Source organism: Thermobia domestica, chromosome 14 (assembly GCF_964235325.1).
Source record: "Thermobia domestica chromosome 14, izTheDome1.hap1.1, whole genome shotgun sequence".
NCBI classification, from domain to species: domain Eukaryota; kingdom Metazoa; phylum Arthropoda; class Insecta; order Zygentoma; family Lepismatidae; genus Thermobia; species Thermobia domestica.
This window is the reverse complement of record NC_137467.1, coordinates 139,463,631-139,483,342: the sequence shown is the minus strand read 5'-3', so window position 1 is coordinate 139,483,342 and position 19,712 is coordinate 139,463,631. Positions and strand designations below refer to the sequence as shown.

Below are 19,712 nucleotides of genomic sequence, written 5' to 3'. Positions count from 1 at the left end.
TGTCCAGTCATCTTTGCACTGGCTGCGAACTTTTTTTCTGATAACTTTTGTATAGAGATCATTATTATTATTATTTTAAGGGATATATTTGGTGTTTTAAGAATAGATTGCAGTCTGGAATTTTCAAACACAATCTTCTGAGAAGTTACTTTATTTTAAAAATGGATCAACATGGATTCCGTGTACTATTTAGCTTAATGGCCCCACTTTACCCCACTTTTTTCATCATTTAGACACGATAAAGTGGAATCTTATTTTGAATTACATAAAGCAGTTTTGCTGTGTACTGTAGTTATATTGGCATAATATGTAGAAACATTCAACTATTTCTTTAATATTCATAAAATATTTGTCTGTCTGATTTAAAAGAATATATTAAATTGAAATAATAAGAATAAATCAGATTAAATCTCCATTTCATATGATAACTTACAGATCATATTATCAGCATAGTATGTCATTTTATTTGGTCTAGGAATTAATTCGTGCGAGTGGACAAGAGATGGCGCAACGAACGGAGCGTCCCACAGTTCCGTGTATCCACACATGTGTTGCAAACCCCTGTCATCGCGTATCGTTCGTAGTATAGGGCAGTGGATTAAAGCGTCAACAACACCAGTTTGTAGTTAAGTGAACATGGCGCAATTTGTGCCTGATAAAGTGTTTTTGCGGGGTGTCCTGCTGCATTACTTGCAGAAAAGTGCGACTGAAAGTCATCGTATTTTGGTGGAAGTGTATGGTGACCATGCTCTAGCTGAGCGAACGTGTCAGAAGTGGTGATTTCGGCTTGGCAGACCAAGAGCGAGCTGGACAGCCAAAAAAATTTCAAGACGAAGAATTGACAGCATTGCTCGAGCAGAATTCGTGTCAAACGCAGGAACAACTTGCAGCAGCATTAGGCGTTGATCAAACAACAGTCTCCAAACGCTTGAAAGCCATGGGAATGATTCAAAAGATGTCACATTGGGTTCCACATGAATTGAAAGACAGAGACGTTGAAAGACGAAAAACCATTTGCGAATTGCTGCTTCAACGACAGAGCAGAAAGGGGTTTCTGCATCGAATTATTACGGGTGATGAGAAGTGGATCCATTACGAGAACCCTAAACGAAAAAAGGCCTGGGTGAAACCAGGTGAACCAGGTCCATCACAACCAAAACGAGATATTCACTGTGCAAAGGTTATGCTGTGCATATGGTGGAATATGAAAGGTGTGGTGTACTATGAGCTGCTGCAACCGGGTGAAACTATGAATGGAGAACGTTATCGACGACAATTAATGCGTTTGAAGCAAGCTCTGGCCAGAACACGACCAGAATGGGAGAACAGACATGATAAACTTATTGTTCAACATGATAACGCTCGCCCACATGTCGCAAAACCGGTCAAAACCTATTTAGAAAATGTCGGATGGGAAGTATTACCCCACCCGCCGTATTCACCAGACGTTGCTCCTTCGGACTACTACTTGTTCGATTGCATGAACAACGATTTGATTGGACAGCGGTTTACTTCTTCAGAAGATATCGAAACATGGGTCTCTGACTGGATCGCTTCCAAGGATGAGGACTTCTTTCGCCACGGAATCCGTACATTGCCTGACAGATGGGCGAAAGTGGTGGCTAGCGATGGACAATATTTTTCTTAAGGTATTTATGTATTTTGCGTTTGTACTACAGCTTCAATGTGTGCGTACCAACCGCACGAATTAATTTCTAGACCAAATACATTATATACAAGTTTGAGAATGCTTGAAATACCCACAAAGTGCACATCTAAAAGTTAACACATATATTAATTTTTCAGGAGTTTCGTTTGCCATTACATTAATTTACATCCTTAACTCTCTAATGCTCTTGCCTTCGGTGCGAGCGGTCCCGGGTTCGATTCCCGGTGGGGTCATTCGGTCGAAAAAGTGTAACACACTTTTTCAGTCCAGCCACCCTGAATGAAGTTTTCCTTGGTTTTCCTCATTCACACCAGGCAAATGCCGGGGTTGTACTTAACTTATAGGTCTCAGGCCGCTTCCTTCCTTCCCTTTCCCCGGATTGTGTGCTCGCCGAGGGACTTCATCCCTCAAATTGTGAAGGGCTAAATGGCCTTAGACGCCGAAAGCCCAGAAATCTAAATCTTAAATCCCCCTAACATCCTTAAACCGAAAGTGATAGAAATCACTATAACTTGTGTTTTCGATATTGATCTATGTAGAGTGAAAACAATAGAAGTCGCAGGAGGTATTTTGTGACTCGATTTAGCGTTTTAAGAATGGATACCATATTCTCTCGTAAATCTTCTGTTCAAACTGGAAGTGGTAGTTAATGTTGATCGCTATGTAGTAAATGCAATAATTGATAGCGACAAGAGGTTTCCAGCAATCAAACATACCTAGAATGTATTCATCTCCATTCTAATCTCTACTAAAATCCCAGTTTTAATATTAATTAATAAAATATCACGCCATACAAACGAAACTTCTTCACGTGCTTTATACTTGTTACTACTACCTGTTTAAATATTAATTCCAGTAGTGGAGAACTTGATATTCACAACCTGGGAAGAGAAATCTGGGAGCGTAGTGGGAATATCGAAAGAAATTTGGGACTGTAATGTTGATAGTTATGGAATTCAGGCTTTCGTCCTTGCTAATGATATATAGTTTATTTATTTATTTATTTATTTATTTATTTGTCTGTAAATATAGGAAAGCATTGTTATTAATATTTCATCTTTTTCCATTCTTTTTTGCAGCCGAGACACTCTGCGAAACTCTTAAATGTACTTCGTCAAATGCCACATCGGAGTGGACCAGACGTATTTTTTAGTTTCCCAGGTCGTAAAGGATCGGTAAGTATCTTTTGTTTGTTTTTAAATGATAAATTCTAGTTCTTAATATTCATGCTAATCTGGGTAATATTTTAATCTTTTTTTTTTTTTTTTCCATTTCTTTGAGTCTTGAAGATGTTTGAATGGATAAGGATGTTGCTACTGTTATAGGTTTTTTTGTATTTTTTCATTGTTATTGCCACTTTTATATTTAGGCTACACCAAATTGTTAGTAATTGGAAATCCAAATAACAGTATAAATATGTATTAATCTATTTCCTTGTTTTTTTAAGTTTTATCCCTAGTGGTAATATACCTGTATATAAACTTAAAAGTACACTCTTGTCTTAACCTCACAAGGGAACCTTCCGAAAATGATAGTTGCAGTGAAAGATGTGGCCTATGTCAATTGAAAGAGCTGTAACAGAGATGAGCATTCCCCAAAAATTAGCTGCCCATAGCAATAGGCTCAAGAAATATAAGGGGTGGAAGTTGGGGAAACAGGAAGGTTGGTCAAGGGGGAAAAGTGCAAATTCTGCAAAAAACAGGGGGGCACGGCAAAATACAATGCTGAAAAGTGATGTATAGAAAGAGACTTGCCACAATAGGGAACAAATGAAGGCCACCAGTGGGGTTAACAGTGTTGCCAACTGCAATGAAAAGTACATGTTTTGCAAAGAGCACTATATGAAGTGAGTGCAATATTCAGCGTCAATCTGTCATCTAGAACATAAGATATGACGTGTATAATCAGTGGTACAATCTAATAAAAGAAAATAGAAAAACCAAAAGTACGAAAAATACGGAAAAGATGGGGGCTGGCGATGCTGCGCCACATTTGATCACGAGCTGTGCATATTAGAATGAACAAAACAAGGAGCACCGACTATGCAGGAAACCGACGTACCTAGAGTCGAAAAGAAAAACGAGTTCCAAAGTTGGCAACACTGGCCATGAACATCCAGACAAGTCTAATATAGTTAGACCACTCGCGTCACGAAAAGAAAATTCCGGCAACAGGCATCACTCGGAATGCATCAATGCTAGAGTGATTGAGTCAATGTCAATTCGAGGAACATGAAATAGTTGGGTTGAGCCAACAATTGGTAATAGAGGTAGTGAAGATTATGTCATGGTTGGGTCGTATGTGCGAATATACAGGGTGTCCCACCAAACTTTGTGACCTGAAAGATTTGCGAAACGAACAAAAATGTGACGGATCAAGTTATGCAGGAATGTACCAATGTCAGGGGGTGATAAAAGTGTGTGAGAAGCAAGTGTCCACAGGATCTCCATCATAGGGCCCCAGGAGCCAGCTTCAAATTTTCAAATGGCAACAGAGACCGAGTTGTACCTCTCTCGATAGATCATGGAATGTGCAACAACATCTATAGGAAACATTTGCTATATGAAGCATGTTTTTCAAAATGGCCGCCACAAATATATGTTGTGTCTTAACATGGCATCGAACATTGGGATCTCAAATTGCTGTGAAGCGAAAAGAGATGTTGCAAATCCAATTGTAAAGGATGTACTCATGTCGAGGGCTAATAAAACTTTGTGAGAAGCAAGTCCCCCAGGGCCCCCATCATAAGGTTCGAAGGGTCTATCGCAACATTTCAAATGGGAACAGGGGGCGGATAACACTTCTCTGGATAGATACAACACCGCCTATAAGAAACATTTGCTATATGAAGCACGGGTTTCAAAATGGCCGCCCAATATGCACGTTGTTCTTGTCACCGAGCAGATATTTTTGGCGGCCATTTTGAAATCCCATATAGTAAATATTTCTGATATGCGTTGTTGCATATTCCAAGATTTATCGAAAGAAATATAACTCGACCCATGGTGCTATTTGAAATTTTGAAGTTGGCCCCTGGGGCCCTATGATGGGGGACTTGGGGGCACTTGCGTCTCACAGAAGTTTGTCGCCCACTGACAAGGGTACATTCCTGCACAACTGGATGTGTCACATTTTTTTCGCTTTGAAACTATTTCAGTCGCAGAGTTAGGCGGGATACTCTGGATTTATCATATAGGCGGTGATAGTACTGTAGACAGCAACACACAGCAGATCAAGCCTTTGATTATGTTTGCTTTCTACAGGTGTGGATATGTGATAGAAAGACCACCAAAGGTTCCGAAACCTCTAGAGTACTGTTTCGAGACATTCACAGGCGATCATTGTACCATGTGTGACGGATTGGCAGTATTCCGCTGTGCTCATTGCAAATGTATCTTCTGTTTGGACCATTGTCTCATCGAACAATTGCACGTACAATGTGGACGAGCATGTACAAATGATGCGAAGGCTAATGCCTGTTGCCGGAATTTTCTTTTTGTGAAGCGAGTGTCCTAACTATATTAGACTTGTCTGGATGTTCGTGGCCAGTGTTGCCAACTTTGGAACTCGTTTTTCTTTTCGACTCTAGGTACGTCGGTTTCCTGCATAGTCGGTGCTTCTTGTTTTGTTCATTCTAATATGCACAGCTCGTGATCAAATGTGGCGCAGCATCGCCAGCCCCCATCTTTTCCGTATTTTTCGTACTTCTGTTTTTTCTATTTTCTTTTATTAGATTGTACCACTGACTATACACGTCATATCTTATGTTCTAGATGACAGATTGACGCTGAATATTGCACTCACTTCATATAGTGCTCTTTGCAAAACATGTACTTTTCATTGCAGTTGGCAACACTGTTAACCCCACTGGTGGCCTTCATTTGTTCCCTATTGTGGCAAGTCTCTTTCTATACATCACTTGTCAGCATTGTATTTTGCCGTGCCCCCCCTTTTTTTTGCAGAATTTGCACTTTCCCCCCTTGTCCAACCTTCCTGTTTCCCGAACTTCCACCCCTTATATTTCTTGAACCTATTGCTATGGGCAGCTAACTTTTTGGGAATGAACATCTCTGTTACAGCTCTTTCAATTGACATAGGTCACATCTTTCACTGCAACTATCATTTTCGGAAGGTTCCCTTGTCAGATTTTTGTGATTTACTCATACGTTTCAGTATTCTCGTGACACTTTCTTCGGTGGCGTCTGAAAGTAGCTGAACTGGACTCATTGTTAAAGTTCCTTTACTCCTGTGGAGCTCTCCTGAGAAAAGAGTAGATAGCCCCACGCCTCAAGAACTATAGTAAACATTTTTGCTTTGTGGAGAAACGTGTTTTGCGGAGATAATAATAATGTTTATCATTAATTTTAAATCTGCATCCTTCCTATGAGTAAAGTAGTAACGAAATTCCAGGTAACTATTGACCACTTTCAACTCCTTAAGCGAAACTTGCTTCTTAGGTAAAATATGATGCCCAGATTAAATGCTAACTATTGAATTTCAAAGCATAAATGTATCGGTATGTATCCTATAACATCTATCAACAAATATGTGTAAATTTTTCAACGTATCATTGATCGAAATGAAGCAGAAAAATGTAGCTACGATATTTTTTAGTTTATACACTAACGTATTTGAAGTTCTAAAGAACTTCAGGAACAAAATTATTTTATAAACCTATCTTCTCCCTCCCTCCCCCTCTCTCTCGGAGGCCGCGGTAGCTCAGTAGTAGAGCGTTCACCTCTGGTGCATGGGGTTCTTGGTTCGATCCCAGCTCGCGCCATGTAAACTTTGTGGTGGACAAACACCACGTGCTTGGGTTTTCCTATTTCCTTCTACTTTCTTAATTCCACTATTTCCTTCATTTCTCATCATCACCGTCTCCTTTAGCCTAGACGGCATAACCTTGGGACGTAAAACTTAAATATTTCATTTTCTCCCTGCCCTCCTCTGTATCTTCTCTCTTAATTCCCTTCTAAAACTCGGTTTCAGTATTGATCTCCGTAAAGAATCTTAGAAAATCCTTAAGTTTAAAATTCGGTCTGAATACATTGAATGGTATTGCCTTCTGGCGAGTGTACAAGATATATACATCGGGAAGAACGAACAGATGGACAGACATCACTTTTGTATATCAGGGTTATGAAATGTGTAAATTCGTTAATATCTCGAACTCTATTATTTTCACGAACTCCATACTTTTTTCTCTCCTACAGACGCTTGAAAGTAAAAATACGGAGAAATAAATTAACTACAAAAGAATAGGATCAAACGTACAAAGGGTATGTGTGGAAACTCCACTGAAATTGATACTATGAAAAGTAAGGAGAGCAAAAGGTTGCCCCGAAATTATGCATTCTTAGCCATATCAATCTGCACAACTTCAGTGCAGTAGCATGGTAAAGTAACAAATATCTTCGACACTTTTGCAAAGGGCTGGTGTTCAACAGTAGCACCGATTAATCCTGGAACTTAATTTATACCCATTTCGCTAGCCTGTAGCAATTAAAAATAAATAAATAAATAATATAAAAAAATAAAAAAATAGATGATATTGTGAAAAAATATATCTTACCCGTTGCTTTTCACTGAGTTGTCAATTTCATGCTAGCTCCTAGATGTCTACTCAGACATACAAAAACATCCTAACTTCAGTCAGATTTCGAAACTTATTTTGTATCCTATCTGACTTCGGTCATTTCTAAATCCATGTGTTTCGCACCATTCTGCTTAATACAATTGCCGTCATTCAACTCGTTATATTTTATTTACAATATCGTTGAGGAATTATCAAGAAATTTGTATAAAAATTGCTGAAAAGACATGTATCTCTATCATTCGTTCCTAGCTGTTTACATTTCTTCGCCTCCCATTTTCTTAAAGAGATTAAAATGAATTTAAAATAAACCATCTTTTACATATATTGAAATTGTATTGTGGTATAGCACATAGTGACGCATTCCGGTCTTGAAAGGGTAACAAAAATTTAGGGGGCTGCCCCCTATCTCCCGTGGTTGCGGGCCTACGCAACATTTTTTTTTAAATATATATATATGGATTCAGGATTCCAAGAATAAACTCCATCTCAGCTCTGGTTCTTCTATTGAAACCGGAAGTAGTAAAAACTAGCACTACTTCCGGTTTTAATATTCATTTTTATAAAACAAAAACTATAAGAGAAACTGTTTTTGTTGTGGATTGATTGTCTAAAGAACAGGTTCTATCTCTAACCTTATTGTTTTATACCAACCGGAAGTGCTAGGTCTAAAACTTCGGTTTCAATATGGAATCTCGATTCCCGGTGGGGACATTCGATCGAAAAAATGTAAAAGAGTTCTTCATGTCAGTCATCCTGAGTGAGGTTTTGCTGGATTTCCCTCAGTCACATCAGATAAATGTCAAGATTGTACCTGACATTCAGGCCTCAGGCCGCTTGCTTCCTTCCCAATCCTTTCTTCCTCCCTTTTTCTCAGTGATCACGGAGGGGCATCATCCGTCATACGTGATGGGCTAACATGGTCATAGATGCCGAAATCCCAGAAATCTAATTCCTAATCCTAATCAATATGGAATCCTAATAATTTGAAAGTCTAGTTTCTCAGTATGAAACAGGACTCACTTATTTTAAATGAACAATTGAACAGCATTTTCCATAACAACTAGTTGAACGTATAAAACGTTTTATAAATTCTACAACAAAAATACTAACTTAAGTGTTTCTACAATGATGAGTGTTCTATACTCTTAAACTTCTCATCTATTTCGAGCGTAAATTTCGAGCGGTCTTCTTCAGGATGCTTCAAGTAAATGCTGAGGATGTAGGATGTTCAGATTTTATATATAGCACCTCAATGTCATTAATTAATTCTAATTCAATATGTCTCAGATCTTCAAACGGAAATAAGAATATTCACTTATGTTATATATGATCCTTAGGGAAATGTACACCCTTAATATAAATGAGAAATTTAAAAGTATAAATTACATATCATTCTAGGAATACTTAAATTTTTGATTAGCAATTAGTCATCATATCATAGATATTTTGCCGTTATTGGCAGGTCATTTGCTTCAACTGAGAAGCTTCCATGTTCCACGATCTTCCGCGAACCTCTTTGTCTTCACGTACAATTTCTCTGTTTTGATATCATCCATTAATTGTAGTCTCCTTCGCCCCCTCCCTCTCTTTCCTGCCATAATACCCTCTAAAAAATCCGTCATAAAACAGTTCCTTCTTATCCAGTGTCCTAACCAGTTTCTCTTTCTCTTCTTAATAATATCTAAAATTGTTCTTTTCTCCCCCACCATTTCTAACACCTTCAAAAGTTACTAATTGATATGTTATATTTTCTACAGGCTGTTGTTCTACCACCTTTAGCGAGATGGCCGTATGAAAACGGTTTCACGTTTACAACGTGGTTCAGGTTAGACCCAATCAATTCTGTAAATATTGAACGAGAGAAGCCGTATTTATATTGGTAAGTGGTAAAATTAGTTTTTATTTATTTTCTTTCTTATAACACTGTTTCTGTTTATTTCTATTTCAATAAGTGTTTAGACAAATCTTAGGTATAATTCCTTTATAATATATACCTATTATTTTCTGGACTTAGCTTAGTTGCGTAGTAAAGAGATGGCCATTAAACCAGGAAATGCCCAGTTTAGTACAATTAGAAGTATAATTCATTAAAACCAGTATGAATAAGTATCATTACATATTAGACATGCAAAAAAGACGGCCTTGGGGGTATTTTGGATTTATTTTATTTTATTTTATTTTTATTTTATTTTTTTTAACTTGAAAGTGAAATAAGTATTTTCGTGCTGGCAATTGAACTCTGTTTTATGTTGCCCGGGGAAACAGTAACCCTTCTACATAGTAACTTTAATAATTTTGCCATTTTAGGTGTGAACCCAAGCACCTTTATTTCCTTTTTGTTCCAATACAGGTACAATAGAATTTCCACTTTCGTGTAACATTTATAATGTTTCGTATCGATTCTTCTACAATTTAATTTAATTTAATTACATGTTTTCGTTACCGACAGTTCTATACATTACACAAAATCCAATCTCTCTAACTTATTCAACTGGTTTTACATATATTTTATCTTTATCTTCTTTGCGCTGCTTTACACACTTTTTTATTAAACATTTAGAATAATTCTTGTACATCTCTGCGAGATAGAGTTTTTTTTTTACCTTAAAAATCTTGTCTTTTTGGAAAAGTAACGAAAATTGTCACTTTTTTAATTCAAGAATATCTTTGTTTTGCTGTAGTGGATTCTACAATTAAGAAAGTGTCTTTACAACATATAGTAGGGGAGAAGTGCGCAATGGCGATCACCTAAGAAAAATGGGTTATTAGGCAGTCTCATTTGCAAAATATATTGAAACAAATTTATAAATACATACTCCAATCCTTCTACAATAAGTGTGTTAACTAACAAGATGATCATTCTTTCAGTTTGGGAACACGATGGAAAAAACTCAAATTGCTACTTTAGTCGCCATTCCCATCACATGTTGGTAATGGCGATCACAGTACCAGCTTAATAAACACCCACAGTTTCATATGCAGTTCATGCCTTTTTTTGGCTAAACTGTGCCTTTGAAAGACTGAGAAATGTCAACTGAATGTTTTATTGACGATTTTTCAAACACATGTCATGGATATATCCGCGTGATGAGTCTACAGCAGTACAGTCAGCATGTACCCACGATCCACAAAGGTTACATCAATACCAAAGCTTGTCGTCACGCCCAAATTCATCACATATAATACACAGTTCATTTTGCTGTTCAACTGGTAGATAATCATCACTATTGTCGTCGCAATTGTTAGCATCCCTTAAGCCATCTTTCTGTGACATTGCGTTGACAATGGTGGATCCATGTTCGTCAATCGATGATCCTCGGAACCATGGAATTGAAAGTATTCATCTCAAGATAGTGGTGGGATCGAAAGGTCAAATCCCGGTAACTTTGAACCCAGATGTGCCTTTGGATATACTCGTAACAACCATAAGCTCTACACAACAGCCACCGGAAAGCTTCAAGTTCGATGCGCTGGCCCTTATGTGTCATAATTTCTAGATCACACTTTTGACTAGGAATTCTTCAAAGTACTGGGTTCCACTTCGCCTTATCAGTTTTTCTTTTATAGTTTCAACCATCTGCAATTCCAAAAGAAAGAAAGGGTTCTAAATATAGAACAACAATAAAAAGAAGAGAAAAAGTTAATGCTACAATCATACAAGATGAGCGATAGGCCTACTGTGATGATAATTAGAGTGAAAATGAACATTTTTCCGTTTAGTGTGCTAAATAAACTTTAATTACCATTGAACACTGTATTCGATTTTCAGTAATTATCAATTCCAAGTAAATTCTGTGTTCTAAAGTTTCAGTGTTTGTCTCAAGTAGACGTAGTACCTAACTTTGGTCTAGCCTTCTTTATCATTTTTGGCTGGAGAAGTATTCCAAAAGTTTGTTGGGAATGGCGATCACCATGATGGTAAACCGATCACGTTGATCGGCATTCCCAACAATGCGGCATTTTCAAAATTGAGCTGGTTATACTGTGAAACGTAGTTTATTTGAAATATAATTATGTGCCATGCATTAGACATAAATATAACTTTTTATGAAATTTAGTAACTTCAAGATCTTACTACTTAAAATTGTACTTACCTTGAGTTGAAATATGTAGATCCTTACAAGAAAATCGACGAAAACAAGTTTTAGCACGCTGTAGACTTCAGTCTTCTCTGACAATTTCCTCGACAATACACAAGAAACCTTGCTACAAGAGGCAGATGGCAGCACTAGTTTGGCTTCTCTTCGGGTCACAAATGAGGTCAAAGTGGGCTGATCGCCATTCCCAACTGATCGTCATTCCCTTTCTCTCCACTAATTATAAGTCCTAAATTCAATCCTGGGCTGACTATGTTAATTCCTTTTAATCTGGTACCCGTCCTCTCAGTGGTGTTGTTTTGGGCTCCTAACCATCTTAGCAATTTGTAAAAGTTATATATTTTGCCTTTTTTCCTCCTAAATACAAACTAGTAGGCAACAGAGTACTACTATGAACAAAGAAACACACATACAAAACCATTTTAGTTTGGTGTAAAATTACGCTTTCATTTCATTTTCCTTTCGTCAAACACTTAACAGGAATCTTCAGATACTCTATTACGAGAATCAACTCACAAGGAACGGACGTGAACGTGTCATTCGGACATCCGAAATCAATCATTCGATAAACATACAAAGATATGTTCATGCGCCAAAAATTAGGTGCCATGGACAACGGAGTAATTTTCTGGGGCCCATTAACCCTGTTAGCAGGGTTGGCAAAAACCATGGTTTTTACTTTTTAAAAAGTTTTTTTTTTTTTTGTTTGAACCAGTCTTTTTTTTTTTTTAATCATTTGCTCTATGTATTTATATCACCTATGGACAGAAATAAGTTTGTTTCACCTTGGCGTTATTATACGACAACCGGGTTATGCTGGAAGGAGTCACATAAGCTTAAAGCGGAATCCAAACCGTTTCTCGACTTACATCCGAGAGAAATTGTCCTCCATTTGAACTCGAAACCGGGACTAATTGGCCACAAATGCGATAAGTCTGCCGACTCTCTCACGAAGGACTCCTAATAAAAATACACTGTACTGATTTTTATATACTTGTTAATATAATTGCCAAGAGTCATTTCAGAAGGACAAAAAGATAAATAAACAGTTGCACAAGTGAAACCATTATACAGAATTACATATGGATAATTTCAAAATACTACACAGTACAGAAGAACTAATTAAGTCCAAGTTAGTTCAGTACGACTTTTATTAGTCCAAGCTAAAGAAATACAACGACTTAATTTGCATATCAGTAAGAAAAGTGAATATACAAATTATTTGAGTCCACTTTGGCCCTGACACATTTATACATAAATAGATATCAAACATACTTCTGATTTCAATAAATGCCTCTCGTGGGGTTTGTATAACGCCCCCTCCCAAAAAGTACGGCATTTCGATGTATTTTACCAATAGTAAACATTATTAAAACGAAACAACATTTAGAATTTTTCTTTGATTGCAATTGCATATCAATAATAACAAACTATAGAAAAATCACAAAAGAAACATTCATAAACTTATACATAAAAAAGTTGCTTTTCTAATATAATCTCTTTGAGTAATGAATGGGGAATTGGGGTCTCAATATAATACGAATAATATACGGAAGTGAAACGTGATAATCCACAAATGTGTGTTTAGCAAAATTTTACGAACATTTACACTTTTACGAACGTATTTTGTTTTTTGGTTTAAACTATTTTTTTAAACCAGCTGGTTTAAACTACCTTGGTTTAAACCAGCCAACCTTGCCTGTTAGTATAAAGAAATCGTAGACTCGCAGTGACATAGCTATTGCATCAACACTGTTCATTGGAAATTCATGGTTTATAGTTCATTCTCTTCAGCAAGAAACAAGCTTTCCAGAGGTGCTATGTATTCGGACCATAACGTACTTGAACAGGAAAGATTGGGAGAATGTGGGGAAAATTCTCTCCAGAAATCCCTCTCATCAACTTTGAACCCCTCTGGAGTAACCCTGGGTAAAAGTACACAATCCAAATGTATCTCAAAAAATAGTATAAGGGATAAGAAATGTGTATACCAAGTTTTATATTGATAGACGGAATAGATATGAGGGAAAAGCTTGTATATCAAAAAGCAACCACTCATTCACTAGTAAGAACCTTAATTATTTGTCCTTACTTAAAGAAGTTTGTGAAGGTTGTTTGATTTGATTTGATTGTTTTTACACGATCATGAAAATGTTCAATTTTCATTTTATTGCGTGAAATACGTCATTAATATAGTTGGCGTGACAATCAATAAATTTTAAATATTCAGTCATTTCGAAAACTTGATCATTTCAGTTGGGTGTGATACACGTTCTTTCTTTACTTCATCACCTGTCTTGTCTTCATCATCTTCATTATCAGCAAATTGATTGTGTTTTCCTGTCATTCTTCTGTACGCCTGCCTCTGGATAACTGAAAACCAGTTGAAATTACTTTCTTTTGATTGCAGTGCCTAACACTAAAAAGTCTCGTACTGTATTACCTTGAACAACCTAAACACGAGGTTCAGAGGTTCGAATTATTCATGACTTTTACCATTGTCTTTAATTCAATATTCAAAGGGAAAAGTAAGCTTTTGTTTGTATTATCCAAAATTTGGAATGATCGTAGTTCGAATTAATAGGAGTTCGCTGTATTTCAATATAGAACTTAGATTAGGTTAGCTAATACGTTGCAAAATAATCTAGATTAAATTTGAAGTGGTGTTTGTCATCCTACCTTTTTTTTTTTTCTTTCTTCAAAACTACCTCTTCTAAATTTAAACACTGGAAACGTTCTGGGATCTGAAAAAAAAAAGAAAAAAGAAAGAACGAAAGAAAAGAAATAACTGTATATTAGTATCATATTCATATTCAAAGCATTAATTGATATAAATATTTTTATTAATACCTTTATATATGTTTTTCTTTGCAGTTTTAAAACAAGTAAAGGTGTTGGTTATTCAGCACACTTTGTTGGTAACTGCCTAGTATTAACTTCTATGAAGATAAAAGGAAAAGGCTTCCAACATTGTGTCAAATACGAATTTCAACCAAGAAAGGTAAGGATTGTTCATTTAGTGCTGATAGGTAATATCTTGAAATATAATATATGTATAAATTAATTCGTAAAATTATAAAACTTGGTGATTGTTTCGTAAAATTTTCCAAATGTCAATATTTTTGCAGCAACAAACTGAAATCCGGGAAGATGCAAATTTTAAACATAGGTCTTTCGCCAAATACTAGACTTTAACCTTTATTCTTTTATCTAATACTTATCTTATCTGATTGTTCTATCCGAATTCAGATACTAGTCAAATTACGTAGGGTAACTAGGCAAGTCATTAAACAAGTAGGTGATAAGTTTGTTGCAATTAGCAGTGAGTAATCAGTAAGAGAAATATGAACGTTGCGTACTGTTAAGAGGCCTTATCACTGCGAAAATAAAATACCGCTAATTTTACAGTAATTCTGTGATATCTTCAAATAGATAAAAGATAATCGAAATATGGGACAAGAGCGCCCTAGACAATATTATTTTGCATGAGGTACCGTTATCACGAGTCACCTAGTAGCTTTTCGTTTGCAGCTATTTAGAAACGCGAAAATAAATGCCGGGTTTCTAAATGACTTGAAATCGAAAGCAGATAAATGAATCTTGATAACGGTATCTCATATAAAATAATATTGTCCAGGGCGCTCTTGTTCCACATTTCGATTATCTTTTATCTATTGGAAGATATCACAGAATTACTGTAAAATTAGCGGTATTTTAATTTCGCCGTGATGGGGCCTCTTAAGCGTAGCTCCTTTTTTTTCTAATTTATTTTACAAGCTGTTTTCCTTATCAATATACCAAACTAATTTTCATCTTCAGTTGATCCTAGATTATAGTTATCCTAATCTCCAGTAGATCCTAGGTTATAGTTATAATAATCGATGAAAATTATGCACGAAAAGAATTGACTTTAATTCACTAGAAAAAAAAGTAGATTTCCTGTCATGAGACTCCCTAAAGCTTAAGCCGAACTGCCAGATAGCGAAGTGATATCATTAGCACATCTCTGCTTTTGCTAAATAGTGATAGAGCGTATAGTGACATTTGCGTGCAGGTTAAAATTGGTGACACCCGAGCACACGTCACAATTTTGATGACTATAAGGAATGTTTTCGTTGGAAAAGGATAAATCTTGAATATCTGCTAATCAGAAGATGAGACAAAGTATGACAAACTAAACATTACAGCTTAGTCCGGTCTGTATTAAATTTTAATGAGCATTGTTATGAAGGTCGAGAAGAAAGAAGTATAGAATTACTTTCCAGTAAACAATTATCAGGGTGTTGGGAAACAGCGTCAAGAAACTGAAAAATTATTCCTTACAAGGAAACATGAACAAAATTATAGACAAATGTGTGGGTGGACAAATACGTAATTTCTGAGTTATGGCTTGTGAAAGTTGGGAGGGACAACAAAACGAAGGGTCATAATTAGAGAACAAAATATCTTATTAAGGCCAGGTAGATGAAAATAGTGATTATTTTGAGCCTAGATTCTATTAACGTACCAGTTGTTGTGGAACAGGGACGGCAACATGATTGGGCACAACAAAATAATAGAAAATTCATTAGGTCTTCTGCAAATGAAAAATGCTAAATGAGGAACTGAAAATTGCTACAGATTGCACTTCTGCTGGTTATATTAATGGAATCTACTGTTGATTTTGGTCTGACATTTCGTTATTACCCTGTATTTGTTTCATCTCTTTCAATTTTCGTCGGAACTCTGAAATGACGCATTTGTGCACCCACGTTGGTGTATGATTGTTTTTCATGTTCTCTTGTGAGGAATAATTTCTCATGGTTATTTAGTGTTGCTTTCAAACACCCATGTATAAAATAGATCAAAAAAGGAGATGTAAAAATAACTATGATTTAAATATCTTATAAAGCAGTATTACGAAATTACAGAAAGAACAAGTTATTAAAATAATAGAAATACCTTTACAAAATTAAACATACCTCATTAATACGCCATGGAATCACTTTTAGTTATAGTACAGCTTGTATTTGGTGCAGAATTGAGGCATATATTCGTGAATATAGAACATCTTATCAGTTTGGAGACCAAACGACCGGTGCGATTGAAAAAAATTGTCATCATTTTAGATAAAACTACCTACTTTCAATAACTTCCCTTCCTATTCATTTTTTCACATCTTTACTCAAACAGAATTTGCCTATGGGCCCAGACTTTTGATACATCCGGTATATATGAATCGATGAGTTCAAAAACCGGTCATCTCCATCGAAGCTAATTTGAGAGAAGTGACAAACAAAACTAAATTAGTCGATGTGCACCTGACATATAGGGTTGTTTTCATTTTCAGATCGTAGAACTGACATTTTTCTACTTTCCAAAAATGAAAATAACCCTAGTAATTGATTAATTTGGTTTTGTTTATCACTCCTCTCAAATTAGCTTCGATGGAGATGGCTGCTGGTTTTCGAACTCATCGCTTCATATATAATATATATACTTTTCTACTATAAGAATTTTTAGTAATAGTATATAGCGATAATACAAATATAAACAGCAATAATAATATATTTTTTTCTTACAGTGGTACATGATAGCTGTAGTGTATATCTACAATAGGTGGACGAAGAGTGAAATTAAGTGTTTCGTCAACGGCCAGTTAGCATCCAGTACAGAAATGGCGTGGTTTGTTTCAACAAATGATGTAAGTTTTCATAAAGAGATTTCAAGATTTGTTGTTGATGTATTGTAAAACTTCTTTATTGTAGACATGAAACGACCTTCTTTGTTTAACGTGGCTTCATACATACCACTATTATTCTATTCTTTTATTCCGGAAATAGAGCATAAGATGTGTTTATTACATTTTTTATTTATATACACTAATTGTGTGAGCTATTTTAATATGTGGTATATTTAAGTATTTTCTGAGTATTTTACAAAATGCATTGACACTATGTAACATATAAAATATTATTCATAATTTGCAATAATCGTTAATTGTAAAATGTGGATATATATATATATATATATATATATATATATATATATCCTCTTCAGTCCAGATTTTTATTTTGAAAGATTTTTTTCAAAAATTTAAGTTCACTCATACGATTTGATACTCTAGTGTACAAAAATATTTTTTCCGAAATATTTGGTCACCAAATTTGGCGGGAATGACATGTGCAGCATGCTTGACAAGAGGACCCAAGTGTTGTTTTGTAATAAATACATGTGTCCAGTCGACTAGACTTCAGGACACAATTTTACGACAATCTGCTTGGATTTTTTTGGGATAAAGAATACATAACTAATTTATTACAAAAAGAAACAGATTTAATATAGATTATTATTTTATTTTGAAACGTTGTTTCTGTATACAATACATAGTCCTTGGATGTAGAGATTAAGGTATTGAAGAACAACAATTTTAATTGATTAGGATGTATGAAATTCAAGAAAACACTGCCTTTCTGCGGAAATGCATGAGAAAACTTTACATTTGACACATTCAAACTTCGTTTTACCACCACACCCTTTATTTCTGCACCTCATATACTTGTTCTTGTCAATCACAGAGCAGACAGGTAGATGGTCATTTCCGGTGAGCCGGATATCTTTATTTGGTATCTCTTCAGGCCGCTTCATTTTCTTCGATGTTCGGAACTGGTAGTCTTCTTGTTCGCAATGAGTGATTTTTGGATGAGGACTCTGAAGACGCACACATCTGGAACTGCTACTTGATGCTGCATACGCCAATGCTTGACCTAGATACAATTTGAATTCTAAGAGATCGTACAGGTTCTTGGTACGTAAGCCTAGTGATTTTTGATCCTGTTTGTACTCCAGCCATGCATTTGCTATTGCCATGTCCACAAAGTGGAAAAAACTCTAACTGGCCATTTTTTCGTGCGCATGGACATGCTATAATACGCAATCAAGCGGTCGATGAGATCTACACCCCCCATTGATTCGTTATAAGCGCCTATCACAAATGGTCGTTCAATGTCAATGAATGCTTTTCTTTTCTTCTCATACCGTCTTACATTCTGAACTGGTTCTGCCATCATCTTGCTAGTTGCCATTACTACTGATGCATTATCAACCCACTTTACTATACCGACCTTTTTGTCTTCTCTTACAACTTCCTGATAAGACCCTCTTACTTTTGAAAGCATCTCCTTGTCTTTCTGTAGAACTTTCTTTAAGTTTCCTGGCAACCTTCCAGTCATGATTGTTCCTACCAAAGATATGTTTTTCACTTCACATAAGTAATCCTTAAAACGTTCAACATAAAAAGCTGCATAAATCATAAAATAAGAAATATTGATTTTGATACTGGAAAACTTAATATTTGTCAAGTCAAAAGAGATAAACTTGTCATATTATCTTGCAACTTTATTGTTTAGTCGATGTGCAATTCGACAAACTAAAATATTATATTTGAACTACATATTAATAAGCAAACGGAGAATATAAATACTCACTAGAGAATCACTTGAATCACTATTCTCGCTCCTATCTATCTGCCAAGTCGGATCGGCATCACTGTCATCATCGGCATCTGGAAATAATGGCTGGTGAAGAATATCTTCTGGATCTGATTCATCAGATGCAATATCTAGGTCTGAGTTCCCAAGATAATCAGTTATTTCCTCAGTAGACAAAGGTCTCCGATCTGCGTATAATGAAAATAACAACAATAATAATAATAAATTAGAATATTTATTATATTATTACAACAAAAGTGTAAAAACAATAATCGAAACTGCTAGAGATATATTTATAATCTCACAATTAGTAGAAAACGTAAATGTTCTTAGGTTAGAAGCTATAGTCTTTATTGTTCACTTAACTACTGGCTTTGTATGGAATGGCGCGGAGGGAGGGAAGGTAAAGGAAATATAATCTACAACAATGGCCTATGTGTAGAGATATAATTATTTAGCTACGTGGACAAAACCACAATTGGATCCTGATGTCCAGGTGGCTGAACACGGTGTTTAATTTTCTAATTACTTTACTGTAAATGCTTTTAAAAAGTAAGAAATCACCTCAAATTAATCATTAATATTTCATTTTCAAATCACAAGCAATAAAACTATGGTAGAAAATAAAAAATAGAAACAATTACCTTTTTTCCCGGTAAGCTGACATCGACGTAGCACTTGAGCTGGAAGACATATTCAAACTGAAAGCTATACACAATAACAAATGAAGTCAGAAGTGCGACGATTTTTTTCCTTGTACTAGAAGAGTCCAGGCAGCTGAGTAACTGGTCTTGAAATTTCTAAATGCAAAACCTAAACGAACAGAGCGCCCAGAAATTTGTCCAGGGGGCTGGACGCATGGACCGAGGAGGATATATATA

At 35.8% G+C, this 19,712-nt stretch overlaps 1 protein-coding gene across 8 annotated transcripts in view; it reads left to right on the top strand.

Moving 5' to 3' along the window:
• rg (A kinase anchor protein rugose) overlaps window positions 1-19,712 on the top strand; it is a 1,617,632-nt gene that overhangs the window by 758,221 nt on the left and 839,699 nt on the right. For all 8 annotated transcript variants that reach the window (XM_081738911.1, XM_081738906.1, XM_081738912.1 and 5 more), the window contains exons 5-8: window positions 2,749-2,844; window positions 9,023-9,144; window positions 14,237-14,363; window positions 16,926-17,045. In XM_081738911.1, coding sequence (XP_081595037.1) covers window positions 2,749-2,844; window positions 9,023-9,144; window positions 14,237-14,363; window positions 16,926-17,045 — 465 coding nt within the window. The remainder of the gene's footprint in view (window positions 1-2,748; window positions 2,845-9,022; window positions 9,145-14,236; window positions 14,364-16,925; window positions 17,046-19,712) is intronic.